Consider the following 24214-nt stretch of genomic DNA (forward strand, 5'->3'; position numbering starts at 1 on the left):
GCCATTACATGATGAAACACAGCTAAAAGGTTAAGAGTACAGACCCTTGAACAGGCTGCTGGGTTCAGATCCCTGCTCTGTTAGACCTTGGGCATGTTACTATAGTCTCTGTCTCTATTTTCTCATCTGTAAAATGAGGATGATAATAGCAATATGTATGACATAGGGTTGTTGTGAGGAGTTACCTTACACACTTTGAAATAACTTATGTATACTGCTTAGAACATGTGTATGGTAAGTTCCATGTCATTGTTAACTGTTCTTATTATCTGCCTCCTGGTGGTTTTGTTAATGACTGAACAAGATATGCAACTAAAGAAGTTAGTTCCTAGTTCTTGGTGAGCATTGTATATGTGTAGCTATTTTTATGTTCAGTCAACAAATAGTTGATACCAAAAGCTTACTATGTAGACACCATTAGTTTACATGTAGTTACATAAACAGAAATGCTTTTCTGGGTCCAGTTATTACCTTTGATTCTGACACTTAAAAACTGATGAATATGGGCTGGGGTTATAGCTCAGTTGGTAGAGTGCTTGTCTTCCATGCACAAGGCCCTGGGTTCAATCCCCAGCACCACCAAAACAAAACAAAACTGATGAATATAAAATAAAAAAATTTTAATCTTTAAGATAAGGATCTTTAACACAAAGATTATCTTGAAGATAGAAAGTTCTTCACCAGAACTTTGGAATTACATTATTACAGTGTCTTCACACAGTGGCATGTGGTACAGGGAGCATATTGTATGAGATCTTTCAGAGGGTACACTTTTAATAAGGCAGGTAGCTCTCCCAGTCTCTCTTAGAACAGTCTGTAACCATTCTCAGGAGGGTAGGGCTGATGTCAGCTAATAGTATCCAGACAAGGGGAAAGGATACCTTCCCCTTTATGATTGGTGTTATGTAACACTCCACCTTTGGCTGCAGAGAGGCAGTCAAGTTTGGTAGACTTCCCAGACTAAGAGCTAGACTGCCTCTACCATACACTGAAGTCTTCCTATATTACCTAAATACCTCATATAATGGGAAAAGACTCTAAGGTCCTGGTGCACATGGAATCATTTGGGAACCCTCAGTGGCTCAGGAAATGCAGACCAAGATCTGTCACCTTGCCTGCCTGGGCAGCTCACCCCCAGATTCCTAATCCCAGAAGTCTTCCAACTCTAGCAAAAGCCCTCTTAACAAGTCTCATTGCCAGATGAGATTCTCAAAAGGGCAACAAAGGTATGTGTGTTCAGTTTGTTAAAATAGAGAACAACAAATGCCAGAACATGTTAAAGAGGGTGAAAGTATATGATTTAGAAATGGCATCTGGTTTGTTTGATCAAGTGATATCTGTGATTGATTTAGCAACACCTACTGTATTAACAAAGGTAGATTCTATAGAAAACTAAGAACTGAAAGATACATAGCCCTCAACTCTGGCCCACAGTCTAAGAATGCCAGTTTCTAAATTTTTGTTTTGTTTTGTACGGGGTATTGAACCCAGAGGCACTTTACCACTAAGATGCATCCTTGACCCTTTTTAAAAATTTTTTTGAGACAGGGTCTCACTAAGTTGCTTAGGGTCTTGCTAAGTTACTGAGGCTGGCCTCAAAACTTGCTATCCTTGTACCTGAACCTCTCCGAAAAAGGTGCACAAAGTTGCACACGGGTGCACCAACATGCCTGGAAGTGACTACCTGCCCCCCCCCACCACGCCCCTACCCCACCATGATACTGGAAATTGACCCCAGGGCTTCACACACGCTAGGCAAATGCTCTGCCACTAAGCTACATCCTCCACTCCAAATGCCAATTTCTATATCAATAAAATGGCTACATCAGTGGCAATGGAAACAATATCATGTTTCTGGGATTTAGATTTTATATAGTCATATCTTCATAATAATATTAAATATAAATTTCATAATAATATTAAATGTAAAGATTTGCTTTTCTATTGAAAAAAGAATGTGTGACAAACATAGTCACCATAGTGTACTAGAAGGAAATTGATCATTTTGTCTTTTTCCCAAAGGAAGAACTTTCCATACTTGGCTAAACAGAATGTATTAAAGATCTGGAACGGAGCCATTGTTTATGTAACTACAGGTTTTGACAGGGGCATTTGGAAGATGTTTGGAGGAATGTAACACAATGACTACTATCTTAATGAATTAGAGTATAGATTTATTTAAGAAATGAGTGGCATTTTTATAATGAATCTAGAAGTTTTTTTAGTCTGTTAAACCTGGCTAATGATAAAATTATATTATAAATTCCTTAGTTCTTTCACATGCACCATGATGTTTTTAGGGAAAGAGAGCCATAGACAAGGAAATCAGACCTTTGGATTACAAAGAGAGAAGTAAGGCAGATGCAGGTGTCTCTTTCTTGAAGGATCCTTCATGCCAGACCAACATTCCAAATGTACCTGCAGATACTCACATACCTCCAGGACTTCCAGGTAAAGAATATCTGGCCAGTACCTTTGTCTCTTTCATCTTTGAATGTACTTTAGCCTGGGCTTGTTGGTTGTACACAGTTTTATGTTGTTCAGCCACCAGTGTTTCTCCATTTAGTTCAGGTGGGGCTGGTAACATTTTGAAAGTCACCTTTCTTTCTCTTCAACTGCTTTCCCATCTTTTTTATTCCCTGTATTTAATAAGTGTCTCTCACGTGCCAAGTACCATGCTAGACCATGGTGAGGAAACGGGTACTGACTCAGAGAGACACAGAGCTTCCCTCCCCAACTACCCACTGAAGCTCACAGCCTAAGAGAGTTTAAGACAGAGGTACAGGCAACTGTCATAAGGGACCTTGATATAGAAGGATCTGTGGTGGGGTCAACATTCAGGGCAGAAAGAACAACATGAACAAAGACCCTCAAGTAGAAAAGCCCCAGAACAATACGGGGAGAAGTCCCTCATGACAGGTGTGTAGATATGGGCTGGAAGATAAAATGAGCTCTGCAGTAGGGCTCCTCTGCAAAGGCTTCAGCTGCCTGCCTGAGGAAAGCAATAAGGCCAGAACCAGGTTGTTGGAGAATGCATTGCATGGTGCTGTGAATGAAGAGTTTGGAAGCAAACCTTAGCCTCCTTCTTACTGCAGTCACTGGAGGCAGATCTGTTCTATCAACCCTCTTGTGTGGAGGTGGGACTGAGCACCTGGCATTCTGCCCCGTCTATGGAACCAGCTCTCAGAAGGAGCTGACACTCCACATTGGTCCAGGTCATCAAAGTCCTCTGGAGTCGGATACCCCTGATGACCAGCATGCTGGTTCACAGGCAGCAAGTATCTGTTAGGTACCCACTGTGCTCCAGAGACATTGCTCCATGCTTGGTACAATACTGAAAGAGACAAAAATCAGAAGGGCAGACAATAAATAATAAATATAGAATGTTAAATGATAAAATGTTAGCATCTAATTTAAGAGCAGGGTCAGAAGAATGGGGAGGTGTGGGAAGGTGACTGCCCATTCCATAGGGAGCAGACAAGCCTCCTTGAGAAGGGAACATCTGCTTAAAGACGTGCTTAGCAATAGTTTTTTTTAAGTTCCAGCATTACTGTGTAGTGGCACAGGACAGCACAGTGATTTACTTGCACATATAGAATTTGACAAAATCTGAAAGTTTGGCATTTTACAACACAGATACTGAAAATTCGGAAGTATCACCTCAGAAGCCAATAGTAGAAAAGGCAGTTACTCCAAACCCTGAGCAGGTGTTTGCTGAATGTTCCCAGAAGAGGATTTTGGGATTACTAGCAGCCATGTTACCTCCCCTAAAGTCGGTAAGAGACAGGCAGCATTTCTTTATAAAAGGGGGTGGTGTCATGCATAGGAAAAAATGTTGTTATGCTAGATGCTGTAGCAGACTATTAATAACAGTTATCTCTATGTCCCTGAGGAAGGGATTATAAATTAAAATTGTTTTCATCATTGACCCCCCCACTACATTTTGTATATATGTATGTGTGTATACGTATATTATGATTTACTATTTCTATTATAAACATTTTTCCATTATTTTATTTTGAAAATTTTTAAGCTCATAGAAAATTTGAAAGAACAGTGAATGAAAATCTATATGGATTCACTGGTTGTGAATTTACCTCTGTATATTTACATATCTTTTATTTTTTCCTAAAATTTTGAAATGATCACTGACACTTCATTCTTAGTACTTCAGCATATGTCTCCTAAAAGGATACTCTCCTATACAACCACAATGTCATTGTCATACTTAAAATTTTTAACATTGACAGAGTAATTTTCTTATATACAGCCTATATACAGATTTTTCCAAAATGTTCCTTAAACCTTTTTTTTAAATCAGAATCCACTGAAGAATTGTATTGCATTTACATGACATGCTTATTTTGTCTCCTTTAATCTATTTCCCCCTCCTTTTTATTTGTTGTTGTTGTTTTTTTTTTGTTGTTGTTGTTGTTGTTTGTTTTTGATAACTTGATATCTTCAAAGAGTCTAGACAGTTTAGATACGTTTTTATTATTTTTTATAATTTTCTGGACTCTGTGTATTTTTTTTGAACTTCAGAATCATTTTTATCAAGTAAAAGAAAAGATTCAGCTAGCATTTTCATTGAATTTACATATTAATGTAGGAATAACTGACATCTTTATCATAGTCTCCTTTTTTTGGTGGGAGCAGAATTGAACAGAGAGGAATTAGATAGATAGCACATTGATGAAACAGGATTTCCTAAGTGTGCAGAGTTTGGGGGAAGGGAGGTCTCCCTAGGACCGAAGGTTTGATCCTGGGGTCTTTTGATCCAAAGACTTTTTTTTAGTGTGTGCTGGGAGATGCTCAGACTCAGCAATAATTTTTGCATGTGAATTGAAATTGATTTGCAAATCAGTTACAGTTCACAGGGGCATGTGTCTTACAGGAAAATCATTGTGTTCCTCTTGATACGTAAATCTAGAGAGATAGAAAATGAATCATAAATGCATACCAGTCCTTGTAATTATCATCATAAACCACAGGTTCATTCTATTTTTTTTTCCTTTTTGTCTTTATAACCCCTGTCTTTAACAGTGAGATCCGGGATCCCATTATCCTTTATATAACTATTTATTTGATCAATCTCCCAGCTGCCATTCTTCTTTGAAAGGTGTCCTTCTCTCCCTCTGGTCTCTTGACATCCTACCTTGTGCCTCCCCTCGTAAATACCTCCTTTCCACACCTGGGTCTGTCCTAATGCCAGGGTGACCCCTTGCATTGAGGTCACTCTCACCCACAGCAGACTGTTACTCAGCACAACACTCTCCTTATGCTGCATGAAAATTCATGCCAGGCTGAACTCCCCACATGGATGCCCTCACATCTCCACATAGGCTCAGACACTCACTTCAGGCTACATTTCCACAATGATACCCCAACACAGAGCTCAAATCTGACTCTTGAGCATGACTCCTGGGAACACCTTTCTCACCCCACTTGTGCACTGCTGTTCCTGCCATGGAAACTCTTCTCCCCATGCTTGGGGTCTGACAGCCTGCAGCCCACACCAGCCCAACCCCTACCTGGATGCCTTCCTCGTTCTTCTTGGACCCCAGCACCTTCACAGGCTGCCCCTTCAAGGGGATGCCTTCTTTTTTTTTTTTTTTTTTTTTTTGCGGTGCTGGGGATCGAACCCAGGGCCTTGTGCTTGCAAGGCAAGCACTCTACCAACTGAGCTATCTCCCCAGCCCAAGGGGATGCCTTCTTGATAATCAATTTTTACTTCTGAGAACAATTTTTTATTCTTCAGTGCTTTGTTTTCATATTATGGATATAGTGCCCTCTTGAATCACACTGAGGATAACAACTCACAATGTATTCCCTCTTGTTATATAAATCTGAAAAGAGAAAGAATGAATCATAAATTCATTCCAATCCCTAATTATCATTGTAAACACGGTCTACTTCTCTAAATGGTATTTATAATGAAGAATTGGAAACAAGTAAGTTAATGGGCAGTATTTAAAGAAAGAAAAATAACTTTTAAATTGTTAATTTGTTTTACATGTGTTACATGTAAATGTACTTGAAAAAGTTGAAAGGCCGTTCACTAATCCATTAATGGCTATCTCCTGGACATTGGTGAGGGGGCAGATTATGGAAAGTATTAACTTTTGTGTATTTCAGAGTTATTTTAATTATTTTACAGTGGACATATCAGGAGGGGGAAAACACCCAAACATTTAAGTTTACTTTTTAGGGTAAAGGAATTTGAAAGTAGGATCATAAGATGATACCCAAGAATATTTATTTTACAATTGATTATACATTTGCCATTTATGAAAGTCACTGCATAATTCTTTTGGAACTAGGCCAGTTGAAGATAATACTCAAAGGGGATGAAGAGTTTAGCTGGTGTGGTTGCTTGGATCCTCTACTGAAGAGCTTTCCCTTCTCTTGGCAGGGTCCCACAGTTCCCCTGATAGACCTGGAGCACGTCCTCCCACTCATGTTTCAGGTTGTCATCTCCAATGCAGGCCATCTGAATGAAACCTACCACCTAACCCTGGGTCTTCTTGGCCAGTTAATCATCCGTCTTTTACCAGCAGAGGTAGATGCTGCAGTGATCAAGGTCCTCTCAGCCAAACACAACCTGTTTGCTGCAGGGGACAGTGCCATTGTGCCAGATGGCTGGAAGACCACCCACCTACTCTTTAGCCTGGGAGCTGTGTGTCTGGACAGGTAGCCTTAGTTCTCACTCACCTGCCACTTGCACTCTACCCACTATAGTGTCTACTTAGGTCAGAGAACTAACTGGTAATACATTTCAGGTACTACAGTGCTATTGTCTGAGAATCTCCTTCAGCCATAGACTTGGTTTAATGGTGATGCTGTTATTCCACACTAAACAACTGAGCAACTTCAGCACTGCCTGCCAAGTCAACACTCCAATGATATATATTCTGGTGTATTTTTTACTGAAAGCATTAAATGTAGGTCTTGGGGTTGAAAATCTATTTTCATTATTAATAAGGAACATAACCACAATACCAAATTTGGAAAAGAGAAATGAAGAAAAAAATTCAGCCTGATTTGTACAATATTAATACATCTGCTATTTTAGTCTATTTCTTCCTGAGCCATTTTTTTGGTGTCTGTGTGTATGTATGCTGCATCAATGTGATTGTGTGTGTGTGCACATGCTCAGGTGACTTCTTATAGAGATTTCTGAAACCATGGTTGTAGGCTACCAACCAGCATCATTCAAGTAGTTTTAAAACTAAGTAATGACCAGCCCTTTGCCTCTGGGTCTGCCTTGCAGTGTAGTGAGCTCTGATCAGTTGAGTTTGGAGCCCTGTGCTCTGCCACCTAATGGAGCTCTTGCCTTCCAGCCGGGTGGGCTTGGACTGGGCATGCTCCATGGCAGAGATCCTGCGGTCACTCAACAGTGCCCCACTGTGGCGAGACGTCATTGCCACCTTCACAGACCACTGCATCAAGCAGCTGCCTTTCCAGCTGAAGCACACCAACATCTTCACCCTGCTGGTGCTGGTCGGCTTCCCTCAGGTACAGCGTTGGAAGTCCTGCCCACCCCCTTCAGTCCTCCTCATGCATATCAAAGACTATGTGACATACATGCATACTGGGGTATTTTCAAGATCGTGGAGTGGGGTGGTTTGTTCAACTTGCTTTTATTTATTTATTTATTTATTTATTTTCTAGTGGTGCTGGGGATTGAATCCTGGACCTCGCACTTTGAGGTTGCATTTTTTAAGTTTAACCATTTGATTCATTTTACTAACTGGTAATTGGCTTTGAGTAATAGATAACTGTAATATATTAAATTATAAAAGACCATCAAAGTTTGTCTCCCTCTGGCATTCATCTTGATCTCATTTCTAATCTTCATGTCTCTCAATTGATTGAGACAAAGGGGGATGTAAAACATGGCATGTCAGCAAGGAGAAATCAATTCTGTGCCCAACGTGAACTTAGAGATGAGAAAAACCCTATCCTTAAGAGCTTGTTGAAGTCTAAGGCACAAACAGAAGGGCCTGAGTTTGTCCCTAAATACTCTTTTCTGCCTCAGTGTGCTAGAGTTGCCTTTTCTCTTTCTCTCTGTAATGTTCTAGGTTCTTTGTGTGGGAACCCGCTGTATTTATATGGATAATGCCAATGAGCCCCATAATGTGATCATCTTGAAGCACTTTACTGAGAAGAACAGGGCTGTGATTGTGGATGTCAAAACTCGGAAAAGAAAAACAGGTCCTCAACATACTTACTTTTTCTAAGAAAAAAATTGTCTAATCCCTGCATGCCCTAAAATCAGTGAAGATAACCATGGTTCTTGCCCCTGCATATAGAAAGCATGTTCCTGAGCTACTTTTTCACCATCTCTGAAATAATGTGATAGAACTGGGATAATTTTGAAGGTCCCTTGGGCTGGGGATATGGCTCAGTTGGTAGAGTGCCTGCCTCGCATGCACAAGGCCCTGGGTTCAATCCCCAGCACCACAAAAAAAAAAAAAAATTTTTTTTTTGAAGGTCCCTTGCCATGCTATAACTTTGGTATATAGCTCTTTGTTTTTTCAGTTGGCCAAATATTCTGAACCTTTAATTTTTCCATTTGCAGGTCTCATTTGTTTTCTTAATGGGTAGTTAAAACTATGGAGTCAGGTGGCTACACATTGAAGAATTACATTGGTATCAGTGTAACTCTCCATTTTGTTTGTTTCACTTAAAATACTACTTCTTAAGTGTCCTTTTGACTTAATTTGCAAACCCCAAACAGTATGGAGTATCTAACCATTATATTTTTGGTTCTGTTCCTGAAGTAATCAGCTTTCTCCTCAGCTTTAGCATTAAGCAGTGCCTGTATTATTTCTGAGTTTTTTGGATTTTTTTTTTTTTTGCATATGAATGTTCAGTTGTTCCAGGACCATTTGTTGAGCAAACTGTCCTTTCTCCATTGAGTTATCTTGGCATCTTTGTTAGAAATTAATTGGTTCATATGCATATATCTATTCATGGAATCTATTATATATCATTTTTCTCTGTGTCTGTTTTTTACACCAGTACAACACTCTCTTGATTATTTTAGGTTTCTACTAAGACTTGAAATCTGATCCTCCACCTTTGTTCTTCTTTTGGAGAATTGCTTTGGCTCTTGTAGTTCCTTTGCCTGTCAACATAAATTTTAAAAACAGCTTGTCATTTTATATTAAAGAAATTGCTGGGATTTGACCAGCAGTACATGGAATCTATAGCTTTATTTTGGGAAAGTTGACCTCTTTAAACTCTGAATGTTTTGATCCATAAGCATGATATTATTTCTCCCATTTATTAAGGGAATAAATTTAAGTTCAGAAAATTTAGGTCTTTGATTTCTGTCAGCCTGGCATAGGATATTAAACTGCCTTCTCTGATCCCTGAATTGGTAATTTGTATCTTTTCTCTTTTGTTTCTTAGACAGAGATTTATTATTTGATATTTTTCAAAGGATCAGCTTTGGTCATTCATTGATTTTTTTTTTTCCTTTTGTTTTTTATCTTCTTTCTTTTTTATTATTTTTTCTCTTTTTTTTTTTTTTCTTTTTTGTTTGTTTGTTTGTTTTTTTGGTACCAGGGATTGAACCCAGGACACATCCCCAGCCCTTTTTATTTTTTATTTTGAGACAGGGTCTCACTGAGTTGCTTAGGACCTGGCTAAGTTGCTGAAGCAGACTTTGAATGAGTGATCCTCCTGCCTCTGCCTCCCAAGTCACTGGGTTACAGGCATGCATCACTGCACATGGCCCTCTTGTTTTCTGTTTTATTAATTTCTGCCCTGATCATTATTCATGTCTCTGCTTATGCTTGTTTGGGGCTCAATTTCTCTTTTTGCTTTTTCTGGAAATCATCACTCTAGCCCTATTTCTTTCTTTTGCGCTCTCTCTTTGTGTGTGTGGTTGCTATAGGGTTTACAGTGGTGAGAGTTTTTTAGTGATTGTTCCAAGGTTTATGCTATATGCTTTTAACTCATCATAGTCTACCTTCAAATATTATACCATTTCCCAATAATGTAGAAATATTATAGCATTTATTTCCATTTCTTGCCCTCATTCTTTGTGTTATTGTTGTCACATATTTTATTCTACATGATATAAATCTCACATTATTTTTTCTTTAAAACATTAGAGATTTTAAAAGAGATTTTTAAATTTAAAAAAATAACTATGTAGATGCAGTGGTGCATGCCTGTAATCATCATATTTCAGGAGGCTGAGATAGGAGGATCTCAAGTTCAAAGCCAACCTCAGCACTTTAGTGAGACCCTAAGTAACTTGGTGAGACCCTATCTCAAAATTAAAAATTTTAAAAAGGGACTGGGGATGTGGCTTAGTGGTTAAGTGCCCCTGGGGTTCAATCCCTGGTACAAAAAAAAATTATATTTAGTTTCATATTTACTATTTATGATGTTCTTTGTTCCTTTGTTCATTCAAGTTTCCATCTGGTATTATTTTTATTTGGCCTGAAAAACTTCACTTAGCATTTCTTATAGGTCTGCTGCTACAGAATCTCTCAGTTTGTCTAGATGATTTTTTTTTAACCTCATCTTTGAAAGATATTTTTTCTGCGTAAAAATTCTTGGCTGAGAGTTTTCTTTGAATACTTTAAAGAGGGTTTGTCCATTGTCTTCTAGCTCACATAAATTCTGGCATGAAGTCTTCTGTCATTCTTTTTTTTCCTCTCCACCTTTTTTTCTTGGTGCATATAATTGCTCATAATGATGGGATGTGAATAGTAATAATACATATTCATACATCCATACAATATAACAATGTATTTGGTCCATATCGCTCACCAGCATATCCTCCCACCCCACTCCCTGAGTCTGCTGTCATTCTTATCTTCGTTGCTCTTACTCTGTCTTTCCTCTGGTTGCTGTTAAGATTTTTTTTATCACTTTTTAGCAGTTTTATTATGATATGCTTCAACATGATTTTTTTGTTTCTTCTGCTTAGGGATTTATTGAACTCTTTGGACTTACAGTTTTTATTGAATTTAGGGATATTTCAACCATTATGTCTTCATATACTTTTTTCTGTCCTCCACCAGGACATCTTCACTCTAATTTGTGAAAGGACAGAATATTTGCAGCTTTGTTTGAGCTCCAAGAATTGTTCTGCTTACTGCTTTTTGGTAGTTCTTTCTCTTGCCCTAGATAGCTTCCTTCCACATATGTACAGGTCAATCAATATTCAGCCTAACACTCATGAGGAACCCTCTTGAATCTCTAGAGCTCTCTCCTACCCTCCTCTCTCTCTATGCATCTTTCTTCTGTTGATATTCTACCCCATACATTCTAGCTGCCTTGATTTCCCTAAACTCCAATCTCCATCTCCTCAGTTCCTTAAGACTTCTGGACTTCTGCTTGGACTTCTGCTTCCTTCCCTTCAGCCTTGAAGTTATCTTCAGATTTCTGGTGCCACTGGGGAGCTAATCTAGTTTACATCCCTTCTCTCAGGGATCTTAATCCTGTGCTACCTATTGACCAGTGTTTGAAATACATTGTTTCATATGTTTTTCTCTTTGTTCTAGTTACTTAAATGGAAGAGTCAATCAATTCTCTTACTCCATCTTGTTTGAAAGTGAAAGTCTCGTGTACTGTTTTCGAAAACTTCCATTAACACCTTTGGAGATGACCCACTTGTGTGTTGTAAATCGTCCCTCTCATTTGCTCAGTAGATGGATGACCCAGTACTTTTTTGTGCTCACCTTCAAACTGACCTTAAATATAATGACTACAGTTGAGCCCAGGATATTTGTGTTTCTGCAGTTCTTACATTAATAAGGCATATTACTGTGGAAGAGATTTGACTACAGGAAGCATTAACTGTACTTGTTCTGCCTTTCTCTTCCTGTCTGCTGTCACCCTTCAGTGAAGGACTACCAACTGGTCCAGAAAGGTGGAGGGCAAGAATGTGGTGACTCTCAGGCCCAGCTGAGCCAATATTCCCAGCACTTTGCCTTTATTGCCAGTCACCTTCTGCAAACCAGCATGGACAGCCATTGTTCCGAGGCTGTAGAAGCAACTTGGATCCTGTCCCTGGCCCTCAAAGGTTTATACAAAACACTAAAGGTAATTGTGAGCCTCTTCCATTTTGTAGTAATTCTGGTTGTGATTTGACATCTGCAGGGGATTAACAAGGGGGAAATTCCATCTGATTTCAATGAATGGTTAATCCTAGGATCTTGATTATTTTTAGAAATGATTGGGGCCTTTTACAAAGATAATTGTAAGGAAGAAATAGAATTTTCCCAATAGATTGGTTTTCTGTGTTTTTCATACTGTTTCATGGACTAGGGTATTATGACTTCATGAGGACCTAACCTTGGCAGGTGAGAAAAAAAGACAGACTTCTGAATGGCAGCTCCTCTGGTTCATTGTAGGAGCTGGAAGGAAGAATAAAGGGTGCTAGTGTCCCATGTGATCTTTAAGCAACAGGTTTGATAATTGGGGTAGAAGGAAGTAGACAAGTTAAAGAACTGGGTGATATTTGGTGGAGGTGAGAAGCACTGACTGTGAGGACTTCTGACCCTGAAGGGCATTGGTGGTTAGGAGGATCTTTCAAGAAGATGCATTTTAGCCCACTTGGAGTTTTTGTTTTTTGGGTTTTTTTTTTTTTTTAACATTTTTAGTTGTAGACAGTTTTTTATTTTATTTATTTATTTTTATGTGGTGCTGAGGATCAAACCCAGTGCCTCACACATTCTAGGGAAGCACTGTACCACTGAGATACAGCCCCAGCCCCTGTTTTTTGCTTTTTTATTCATGGCATTTATCACAATGTCTGATTCAGTTTCTTTGTTTACATTGTAGTAGGATTGGAAAAATAAACTCCCTGAAGGTAGAAATCTTTGAATTCTTCACTCAGTAAATATTTGTTGAGTTCATTTACCAAATAGAACTAAGTATGTAGTAGTGAATGAGAAAGAAAGAAGGTTCCTACACTCATGATCTTCCACTTTAACTAGTCAGAGGTTATAAGGAGCCTATAAGGAAGACTGCTATGGGTCAGAAAAAACCTTCTGAAGAGGTAAAATTTGAGGTAATAGATAAGGAGTCAGCCTTAGAAAACTGAACAGAGTGGCACACTCCAGACCTTAAAAGTGGAAGAGGCATGATTGTCACAGAGCGGAAATAAAACTTCTGGGGCTTTGGAGGATGAGGCCATAGAAGCAGACAGGAAGCCTTGTCGAACCTTGTCAACCATGATGAGAGGCTTGGGTTTTGGCCTTAACAGCATCGAGAAGCTTTTGGATGGTAGAGTTGAGGGAAATTACATAAAGTAGATTTCAAAAATGTTTGTTGAATCAATGAATTAAAAAGTGAATGAGCAGACAGAGGGGTTATGATCAAGGATCTTCTACTGACTCTAGAATTTTCCCTAAAAGGTGAGGCTAGGCTACCAGTTGAGACTGGACTCTGAGAAAAATTTGTTTCTCTCCAAGTGATCTTTACCTTCTTTACTCTAAGGTGGCTACAAATCATTCTTTTTCTCCTTGGCAGGCTCATGGTTTTGAAGAAACCCATGCAACCTTGCTTCAGACTGATCTGCTGAAGTTGCTGGTGAAAAAGTGCAGCAAAGGGACTGGCTTCAGTAAAACATGGCTCCTCCGGGACCTGGAAGTAAGGGACAAAGATGGCTCCTGCTACTGCTGCCTGGTGCAAGTCTGCAGGCCTAGAAGCTAGAAGCAAAAAGTTTGTTCCAACTGGTTCTGCCCTGTGCACTGTAGTTCTGTACAGTTTTTAAAACAGTGCCTTGCTTCTGTCTTCCTTTATGGAATTAGGGATTATGACACCTGACTTCCCCTGTCAGGAAAAATGAATTTGATGTTTGTTCAAAGAACATTGGAGGAAAAGTATATTATGGAAGCACATAATTGACCATTATATCATGGTAATAAAGTGTACCCTTGAATTATTTTCCTTTAAAGTTCCTTGAGCTAATCAGTTTCCAAATTTATCCTCACTGATGTTTATTTTATGTGGGATTTCAGTTGATAATTTAGTTTTATTGCTGTTTCCCTAAGGCTTTAGATTTTTCTTAGTGAAGTTACTGTAGTTCCCCAAGGGCTTTCTGTGCTAAGTGTGCACTCCAGGTGGAGGCACAGCTGCTGCTGCAGGGGAGATGGTACACCTGCCACCCTTGGTGGCACAGAGGCCTGAACTTGAAGAAGTTATTCTGAGTACCATAGGAGGTTGGTTTAGGATTAAGGAAGTAAGCTAAAATATGGGGGGGAATTTGAACTCTGAATCTTAGAGAATATTTTAGAGTATTATTTTTTAAACAATAGAACCATATTGCAAAAAAATTCAAAAATATAAAAAAAGAAAATATAAAAAAAAAGAAAAACTTCAGAGTTCACTCCCAAACACAGCTGCCATTAGAATTTTGTGTATTTCCTTCTTCTAATTTCTTTCCTATAGATCTGTACAAATGTAAATTTGTATTGCACAATGCATATACTTTCAAATAAATCAAGGTCATATGGCAGGTATTTTTTTCAGTTTCTATACAGTTTTCATAACTACAATTTTGGGGTTTTCTTTGGCATGCTGGGAATTGAACCCAGGGCCTCATACATACTAGACAAGTGCTTTACCTCTGAGCTACATTACCAGCTCCATAACCACTATTTTTGATGGCTACATATGATGTAGGAAGATCCTTTGCAGTTTGGTTTGGTTTGGTTTGGTTTTTGCCATTATTAATGCTTCATTGACCATATTTTGAATAGAACATTTTACATATTTTACACTCTTCCTTAAGATGAATTGCTGGGTCAGAGAATCTGAACATTTTTATAGCTCTTTGGAGTTTATCAAAACAAGTTCCGTAAGGATAATATCAGTTTACACTGTCATGGAAAAGTTAATAAACTCAAGGACCTCCATGGTTGTTATTAGCACTTCTTAAATTTCGAGTGCAATTGAACACTTTTTCATGTTTGTTTGCTAATTTTACATTTTTATATGAATTATGTCTTAAAAAGCTAGATCAAGGGCTAGGTTTGTGGCTCAGTGGTAGAGCACTTGCTTCATGTATGTGAGGAACTGGGTTTGATTCTCAGCACCACTATAAATAAATAAATAAAATAAAAATTCATTGACAACTAAAAAATAATTTTTAAAGAAGAGTTACCCTTACATGTTAAATTACTGTGTCGTCTTCTCACTCACTGAATGTTACCTCCCTGCCCTATCTGATTTCCTCTCCATGTAGATTCTGTCCATCATGCTGTACTCCTCAAAAAAGGAGATCAACACTCTGGCTGAACATGGAGAACATGAACTGGATGAACAAGGGGACCAAGAGGAAGAAGTAGAACGGCCAATCAGCAGCCCTGGAGATCCAGATCAGAAAAAGCTAGACCCTCTGGAAGGCCTGGATGAGCCCACCAGAATATGTTTCTTGGTATGTTCTTGGGTTATTATGTAGATGGAGCATGGCTTTGGAGGTGCAGGTTCTCTTTGGCTCAAGCCGAGCTTCAGCCTAAACATGAAATGCTTCAGTCTGATGTCCTGAGAATTTACTTCCTGAAGACTGAGTCTATGTATTGTGCAGAATTGATCCAGAAAAATGGAAACATGCCAAAGAAATAGTTTTAAATGTTTTTATTTGTGGACCCAAAAGCTTTCAACCGCTCTCCCATAAAATATATATTCAAATATGCATATAAAATTTTGCCTGTAATTTCTGGAATTTACTAAAGCCCTAACTCCCATTTATGAAATCCCAAATGATAGTCTCTTTCCCCTAGTTTCTCAGAAATACTCTTACTTTCCCAAATTATCTACTTTTGTTTGGAATGATGTGAAATGAGTGGAACTTGGGCTTCAGAAGGTCTAACTATCTGAAAAGTAAGCAGAGAGTGCAGAATATATGCCAGAAAAACAGTGTTTAAAAAAAAAATCTCAAAAGAAAGTATAGTGCTTAGGATTCTGTGCTGGTTGTCACAACTGTGTGTGAGACAGCCACAGAGAAGTTGGCAGGGAATGCAGTGTGACAAGTATTGACTATTAGAATTGTGTGTTTTGTTGTCATAGTATTTCCTTTGGTGCTTCAATGTTTTACTTTCCTTTGAAGTTTCAATAGTAATGCATATTTTACAGTTCATGTTTTAATGCTTTATAATTTTATATGCTTTTTTTTTTTTTTTTTTTTTTTTTTTTTTTTTTTTTGCAGTGCTGGGAAATTGAACCCAGGGCCTTGTGCTTGCAAGGCAAGCACTCTATCAACTGAGCTATCTCCCCAGCCCCTTTATATGCTTTTTAAAAGTACCTATGTAATATTCTTCAGTTACCTGTATTAACTTTTGAGATACAGTTTTATCCCTTTTAAGTTCAGATTATCAGTAATATGTTGAAACCCTGCTCATCATTTCTCTTTTGTTTCCTCCCATACCTTCAGATGGCTCATGATGCCCTCAATGCCCCTCTGCACATTCTCCGGGCCATATATGAACTGCAGATGAAAAAGACCGATTCTTTCTTCCTGGAAGTTCAGAAGAGGTAAGGGATATTTAATTGCACTACAGTGTGCCAAGTGAGACAGCAAGTGAAGGTAGGAGGATGATGCTGACTGATAGTGGGATCTAGAAAGAAACCCTGCCAGGCCAGGCTGGGTTGTAGTTCTTTATGAAGTAATATGAAAGGTGACTGTGCTGCCCGCATGGATCACCATGGAAGTGTGTGGTAATGCTTCCTTGGAAAATGTTACCTATGCAGTCTGTCTCTTAGAGCAAACCCATTTTATGGATGCAGACACTGGGCTGTCTCTCACATGTGACCCCAGTGAGCAAACAGTACAGAGGAGGTACTTTCGTTCAAAAGGGTTCTTTTGGTTTTGGTTTTGGTTTTCCACCATTATAAATTATTTTCATGGCTTTTTCTCAAGAATTATCATGTAATTAATAATATTTCCTTCTCTTGGCCAGGAAGTTCAGAGCTAATTCATGGATTCAGCTCATCAATTTGTGTAGAACTTTATGTATCTGCAGTCTGATCTCCTTCTCTACCCCTATATCCTAATTTTAACTTTTTATCCTTGTGCATGTGTGCATGTACATATGTGATCCTAAAAATGAATCCCAGTGCTTTATTCATGCTAGACAAGCACTCTACCACTGAGCTACGCCCTCACCCCTTTGACTTCTTATTCTAATTTATCATAAATTCTAATTTAATTTTTTATTCATGTTTCTACTTTATCATATTCATTTCTTATATATTGCCACAAGTCCTTTGTGAGATGAAACATGCTGTGAGATGATGACTGTCAAGGATAATCTAAGCTGTTACAATTTTAAAAGTAGGAATATTAAAGATCAAGACAAATAGAATTTTTATTTCATTTAACAGTTCAGGGATAAACAGCAGTCCAGGGTGGGTGACTGTTCTGCCCCATAAAGTAATCTAGTGGTCCCAAGGATGTTATTCTAATGTGTGTAATCAAAGCTAGCTTATCCTCACCATCTCTGGGGGTACGGTCGAGAGGAAAGATGAGAGGTAGAGAAAGGAGCACTTCTTTATTCCAGTTGTTTGAGGGTGGTCTGTGGAAGTGGCACACTATCTCACTCACCTCCAGTTGGCAAGAATCTAGTTGCACCTACATTAAGCTGCTGGGGCTGGGCACTATGTCTCTAGCTTGGTAACTGGGTCTCCTGCTAGAACTCCAGGGAACCTTGTTTCTAAAAGAGAAATTGAATGGATTCTGAAGGACAATTTTTATCCTCTGCCACTAGAGTATACCTACATATCTGTACTCATGAATGAATGAATGCTGTGAATCAAATATATAATATATAGAATAGAGAGAGAAATACTGTAATTGCATAATTACAGAAAAATTGCCCTGATAACATGTCTGACAAAATTGACTGCAGGTGAAACTCTTGTCTTTCTTCACTTAATGTACCAAACTTTGTGCACTTTTCCTTCAGGTTTGATGGAGATGAACTTACCACAGATGAAAGGATACGGTCCCTGGCTCAGAGGTGGCAGCCCAGTAGAAGTTTGAGACTGGAAGAGCAGAGCGCCAAGGCTGTGGATACAGACATGATTATCTTGCCATGCTTGGTATGTCACTCACCTTGGGAACAAAGTGTCTGCAACCCCTTCCCCCATTGTGAGAAGACCAGACCTTTGTAACAGTGGTTTTGGCTTTGCAGTCCCGGCCTGCACGCTGCTACCAAGCCATTGCTGAATCAAACCCTGTGACCCAGAAGCTGATCTCCAGCACAGAGAGCGAGCTACAGCAGAGCTATGCCAAGCAGCGCCGTAGCAAGAGTGCCGCCCTCCTGCACAAGGAGCTGAACTGCAAGAGCAAGAGGGCTGTCCGGGATTACCTCTTCCGAGTGAATGAGGCCACAGCTGTCCTGTATGCCCGCCATGTGCTTGCCTCTCTGCTAGCCGAGTGGCCTGGGCACGTGCCAGTGAGCGAGGACATCCTAGAGCTAAGTGGCCCTGCACACATGACCTATATTTTGGATATGTTCATGCAGCTGGAAGAAAAACACCAGTGGGAGAAGGTAGTTAAACAGACCAAGCTCAGAACTCATCCCCCAGGGTCCTCCTCTGCCCCTTCCTCCCTATCTCAGTGGCCCCCAGGGTGTTTGAACAGGCTTCTAGAGTGAGCTTACCTGTATGGCTGTGCAGTTCCTGACAGATATGAATGCAACAAAGGTAGAGTCACCGTTGACTTTCCCACAGATTGACTTGTAGCAGAGTTCACAAACTAGCACAGACTTGGTACTCAGAGAATGTTGGCAATAGTGGTCCCATGAAACTTGCCTTGGCATTCTGCCTGTTGTTTACATCTACAAGTCATACACCTCACCTAGGTAGTTTTTTTTTTTTTTTCATGTCCCAGAGTCTCACATAATACAAAGTCCAGGGGACAGGGTTAATGAGGACTCGCTGGTAGGTAGCCTGTCTCCATGATACAGAAAGACAGGTTTTTGTCTTCTGTTTTAAAGTATCGTTTGTGGAGTGTCTACACCCATGTTGCATTAGGACCCCAGGTATCATAGTTGGCAATCAAGCCAGGGAGGCTTTGCCAAGACTCCTGGCCTCTGGGTGATAGAGCTCAAATCTCACCAGGGTCTCTGCCATTCTCTGAAGTCTAGTTCTCTAATCTTAACTTTTAAGTTGAAGGCCATTTTCTGTTTTGTTTCTAAATAAAGTCTCCAACTTGTTTTTTAAAACAATGCTGGGTAAAAACCTCACTTCTATTTCTCACTGCTTAGAAGCAGAGGACCCAACATAGCAGAAGATATCCTGGCCTAGAACTCAGCAGCCCTGGCTACTTCTTTCAGCTGAATCAGAAAATTTGTCACCATCTAAGTACAGAAATCTCAAGTTGCATTTAGTACTTTTCCATTCTATCCTTCTGACTTACATGAATGTACTGCCCATGGGGAACTTAATTTATCCTCTAACCCTTGGTTCATCAATTGGAGAATACCACCAGTTTCTAAGTCTCTTCTAGGTCTTTTGCCAGTGTCATAGCCTGGGAGGTGCTTGCAGTTTTCTCTAGTTATATTTATCTTCTAGATACAAGAGAACCATTGTGCTCCTACTAGTCCTTCTCTTGGACATGTCCTTCCTTCACTAATACCCCATGGAGCTCTTCACTGAACTTCATCCTGGCCATTTATCACTGTGTGCTAAAATTATTTACCCAGAGGTTCCTCCACCTTTCAGCCTAGAACCCTTTGGGAGCCAGAGTCATCTCTGATTGGTTCTGTTAGTTCTTTCAGATTCCTTAGAAGTAGGATTATTCTGAAAAAACTAGTGTTTTGATTTACAACAGGGACCTGGCTGAGTTAGAAGTGACCAGTGGTTTGGTTTGGGGGAACAGGGTAGCAGAGACTTGTTTTGGATCCACAATGATGCCAGAACCTTGGGGTGGGCCTTGGGCTAAGGTCGACTCTCCATTCTTCTCCCTGAGGCCTTTGGAAGGTCCTGCCCTTAGCTGCTTTGTGTCCCACCAGATCCTACAGAAGGTGCTCCAGGGCTGTCGAGAGAACATGCTGGGGACCATGGCCCTGGCTGCGTGCCAGTTCATGGAGGAACCAGGAATGGAGGTGCAAGTGAGGGAATCGAAACATCCCTATAACAACAACACCAGCTTTGAGGTATGGCCTGAGCAGCAAAGCCCTCACATCCTCTCTCAGTAGCTCTTCCCTTGACAGCCCTGACCAAAAAAGTGCTTGTTCCTACCAACTTGCTGTCCCTTCTCTGAAGCTGAGTCTCCCTTCTCCTCACCTTCCTTGTCTTAATAGGGGGAAGGTGGTCCCCTGGCCCCAGAGGGTAGTTTACTTTTTCCCACACAAACTCCTAAGAGTGAATCCTTGGCTTCTCATAGCAGTGAGTCTGTGTGTCTCTAAGTTCAGCATTGCTCCTTACTGTCTCCTGGAGACCTGGCCACGCCTTAGAGACTCCAGCCCCTTTTTTAATTACCCAGAACCAAAAAAGCCTCATCTTTTCCATCCTTAATTTGTATCTAAACAAAGAGAGGTAGGAATTTGGATGAACCATGGGTGGAGCAACCTCAGTTACTCCTGACAATGACGTGCCTTTTTTCAGCCCTTTAGAAATGCTGGAGTTGGCAAGACCTAAGCTTCTGAGTGGAAAGCACCCTACAGCAACAGTGGTGGGTGTCAAAAGGTGGTTTAGAACTCAGATGCTGCTCAGCTGAGATGTTGTTTAGCAGAAGTGTAGACCACCTTATGCTCTCCTTTCCAGCCTTTTCTTTACCCCGGTTCCTGGGCTCCTTCCCCATTCCCTGGGCCTCACAGAATCTCTGATCAGCCATAAAATTGTGCCCCAGAGTATCATACTATTTTCTCTGTCACCCCTGAACTTTCCTCTACTTCTATGGGGTTCCTGCTGCTGCTGCTTCCTGACTCCCCACCTCTGGTCTGGCCCCAGCCCAACCTGGCTGCACAGCAGCTATTGAGTGACCCCTTCTTCAGTCAAGACCAAGACTTTCTCCTTTCCAATACACCCCCTGCTCTCCCGGCAGAACCTGAACACCTCACTTTAGGGTACCACCTTGGCTGTCTGTCCTTGCCAACCTCTCCAGGGTCACATCTCACTCCTGTCTCCCAAACCGAGTGTGTGTAGCACATGATTTACTGGAGACACGTCGAAGCTTCCTGCTATTCCCCGAACATGCCAGACCTTTCCAGTGCTCTCCTTTCCTGAAGGACACCCCATTGTGTTCATGTGCCCCTTTCCCCTGATAAGTTTCTCCTGTTCTCTTTGTTCTTCACAACAACCTCAGCACCCCTGCACTGGACTTTTTTCTGCCTGCCCTGCTATGCTCTGCCCTGCACCATACTGCAGTCTGTGTTCTCCATGTCCCAGCTTAACTGAGAGCCCCTAGAGGGCAGGAACTCTGACTTACTCATTCTTATACTCCCAGTTGCACAGACAGTTACAATGCTACCCAGTGGTCAGTAGTGACAGGAGCATTCTTGTCACCTCTCCCTAGGATAAAGTTCACATTCCTGGTGCAATCTACCTCTCAATCAAATTTGACTCTCAGTGTAACACAGAGGAAGGCTGTGATGAATTAGCCATGTCCAGCAGCAGTGACTTCCAGCAGGATCGACACAACTTCAGCGGGTCTCAACAGAAATGGAAAGATTTTGAGCTTCCAGGTGATAAAAAATATTCAGTCATGTAGACTCTTCACATGAAGGGTTTAAATATAATACTGAGAAGGGAAATTATTGGAGGATTTTAAATTGAACTTAATATATTTCATTGGCAACATCTCAGTTGCCATTCCCTGTTGCTCCTGTTTCCTGATGTGTCTCTGATTCTTTGTGACCCAGGAGATACTCTGTACTACCGATTTACCTCTGACATGAGCAACACTGAGTGGGGCTACAAATTCACTGTTACAGCTGGACACCTCGGGCGATTCCAGACAGGTGTGTGCTCTGCTCTTTCTGTTTGTATGACCTGCTGGCCAGGGACTTTCTGTGGCTTTTGGTGGCATTATGTCACTGATCTTCATTAAATTCAAAGCAAATATTTTTCTCTAAAGCTTCCCAAAGGTATCTTACAAACTTCATGCCTCTCTTTGATAGGATATGGTTGGCTAGTTGTAAACTTGAATGTCAGATAAAAGAGCCATCTGTGGGGACCAAAAAAAAAAAAAGACTCTTGTTATCTTAGAATTAGCCAGAGCATTTTGTAAAAAATGATAAACTGAGAATGTTTTTCCTGTTATTTTTACAAAAGGCTTATTTTCCGCCAAAATTTTAATGATCACAATTCTTTTATCCTAGTTATTAAAACCTGTGCAGTTTATAAAATCCTATTTTTATAAACTGTGCCATTTATAAAATGTAGACTTTTCAATGTACATATACTTGGTTTTAAAATTTTTTGTTTTTTTGGGGGGATTGGTCAGGGTTCGAGATTTTGAAGCAGATGCTGTCAGAAGAAAGGGTTGTGCCTCACCTCCCGCTGGGCAAAATTTGGGAATGGCTGGTGGGCGTGGCCTGTCGCCAGACTGGTCACCAGCGACTAAAAGCCATCCACTTACTTCTGAGGATTGTGCACTGCTGCACCCACAGGTAGGCTCTGAGTCATTTTTAGTGAATATGGATTGCAGATATCTCCTCCCACCCCGTGGCTTGCCTTTTCACTCTGTTGGAAGTGTCTTGATAAAAAGACTTATGTAATTTTAATGTCTTCCATTTCATCCATCATTTCCTTTATGTTAGTGTTTTGGGTATCCCGTTTAAAAAGTTTTTGCCATACTTAAAGGTCATGAAGATATCTCCTATGTTACCTTCTAGAAGCTTAATTGTTTTTCCTTGCACACTTTGCTCTGTAGTCCACCATAGAGGTCTCCACTTGTTCTTCAGAGACCACATTTTCCCTCACCCCTCTGCAGCACCACCCTTGTCCATACATGCGTAGGTCTGTTTCTGTTCCCTCTTGTTTCTTTAGTCTTTTGGCTGTCTGCAGTATCACACTGTTTAGATTATAGCTTTATAATAGATTTACATATCTAGTAGTGAAACCTTTCACTTTGTTCATCTTCACGATTTGTCTTGGGTTTTTTGGTAGCAGGGATTGAACCCAGGGGGAGTTAACCACTGAGCCACATCCCCCACCTTTTTTATGTTTTTTATTTTGAGACAGGGCCTTGCTAAATTGTTGAGGCTGGCTTTGAACTTGTGATCTTCCTACGTCAGGTTCCTGAGCCACTGGGATTACAGGCATGCCCCACCATGCCCAGCTGTCTTAGGTATTTTTAACCCTGTAGGTGCAGATCATTTAAAAATAAGTTTGCTGATTTCTCCATGTGCACCCATACCTGCACACACACACATACACACGTTTTCACACTTGCACACCTGTCTCACCTAAGGGAATTTTTTTTTTTTTTGCAATACTGGAATTGAACTCAGAGCTCTCACACATGCTAGGCAAGGACTCTATCACTGAGCTACCTCAAGGTACCCTAAGTGGGATTTTTTTTTTTTAATTGTAGATTTTATTTTTTATTTATTTATTTTTATGTGGTGCTAAGGATTGAACCCAGTGCCTCATATGTGTGAGGCAAGTGCTCTACCACTGTACAACACCAGCCCCCTCAATGGAATTTTGATCGACTCCGTAGGACAATTTGAGGGGAATCAAATCCTCCAATCCACATTATATCTTCCTCCACTATTGAGTTTTTCATAATATATCATAATTTTCTATGTAGAAGACTTGTACAGCAGTTTCTTAGATTTATTTCTAGGGTTTATTGTTTTTGATGCTATTAAAATATTTTAAACCTATTTTTGTTTTTGCTAAAATACACATCTCAGCAAAAGAATAAACAAATAAATCTGTATATATTCATATATTGCCTTGATAGCTAGTAACCTAAATTTTTTGTTTTTTTTTTTTTTTTTATTGTACTGGGAATTGAACTGAGGGGCACTCTGCCACTGAACTACATACCCAGGGTCTTGCTAAGTTCTCCAGACTGTCCTGGAACTTGCAACCTCTTGCCTCAGCCTCCCAAGTAGCTGGGATTACAGGTGTGTGCCACCATACCCAGTTTAAATTTGTTTATTTTAAGAGTGAGTATACATGTAGATTATTCAGTGCTCAGTCATGTCATGTGTACATAATGTATTTTATTCTTAGAAACTGTTTTTTGCCTTTTACACTAGCTGGTACCTCCAATATAATGTTG

General features: G+C 40.1%; 1 protein-coding gene across 1 annotated transcript in view; it reads left to right on the forward strand.

Moving 5' to 3' along the window:
• The window catches only part of Zzef1 (zinc finger ZZ-type and EF-hand domain containing 1), a 108228-nt gene that overhangs the window by 76986 nt on the left and 7028 nt on the right, over positions 1-24214 (forward strand). The window contains exons 38-52 of the mRNA XM_047543262.1: positions 2301-2451; positions 3637-3776; positions 6413-6690; positions 7341-7515; positions 8082-8214; positions 11870-12069; positions 13501-13620; positions 15218-15409; positions 16406-16506; positions 17937-18072; positions 18165-18524; positions 19989-20132; positions 21494-21662; positions 21840-21938; positions 22424-22589. Coding sequence (XP_047399218.1) covers positions 2301-2451; positions 3637-3776; positions 6413-6690; positions 7341-7515; positions 8082-8214; positions 11870-12069; positions 13501-13620; positions 15218-15409; positions 16406-16506; positions 17937-18072; positions 18165-18524; positions 19989-20132; positions 21494-21662; positions 21840-21938; positions 22424-22589 — 2564 coding nt within the window. The remainder of the gene's footprint in view (positions 1-2300; positions 2452-3636; positions 3777-6412; positions 6691-7340; positions 7516-8081; positions 8215-11869; positions 12070-13500; positions 13621-15217; positions 15410-16405; positions 16507-17936; positions 18073-18164; positions 18525-19988; positions 20133-21493; positions 21663-21839; positions 21939-22423; positions 22590-24214) is intronic.

This window comes from Sciurus carolinensis, chromosome 3 (assembly GCF_902686445.1).
Source record: "Sciurus carolinensis chromosome 3, mSciCar1.2, whole genome shotgun sequence".
Classification (NCBI taxonomy): Eukaryota; Metazoa; Chordata; class Mammalia; order Rodentia; family Sciuridae; genus Sciurus; species Sciurus carolinensis.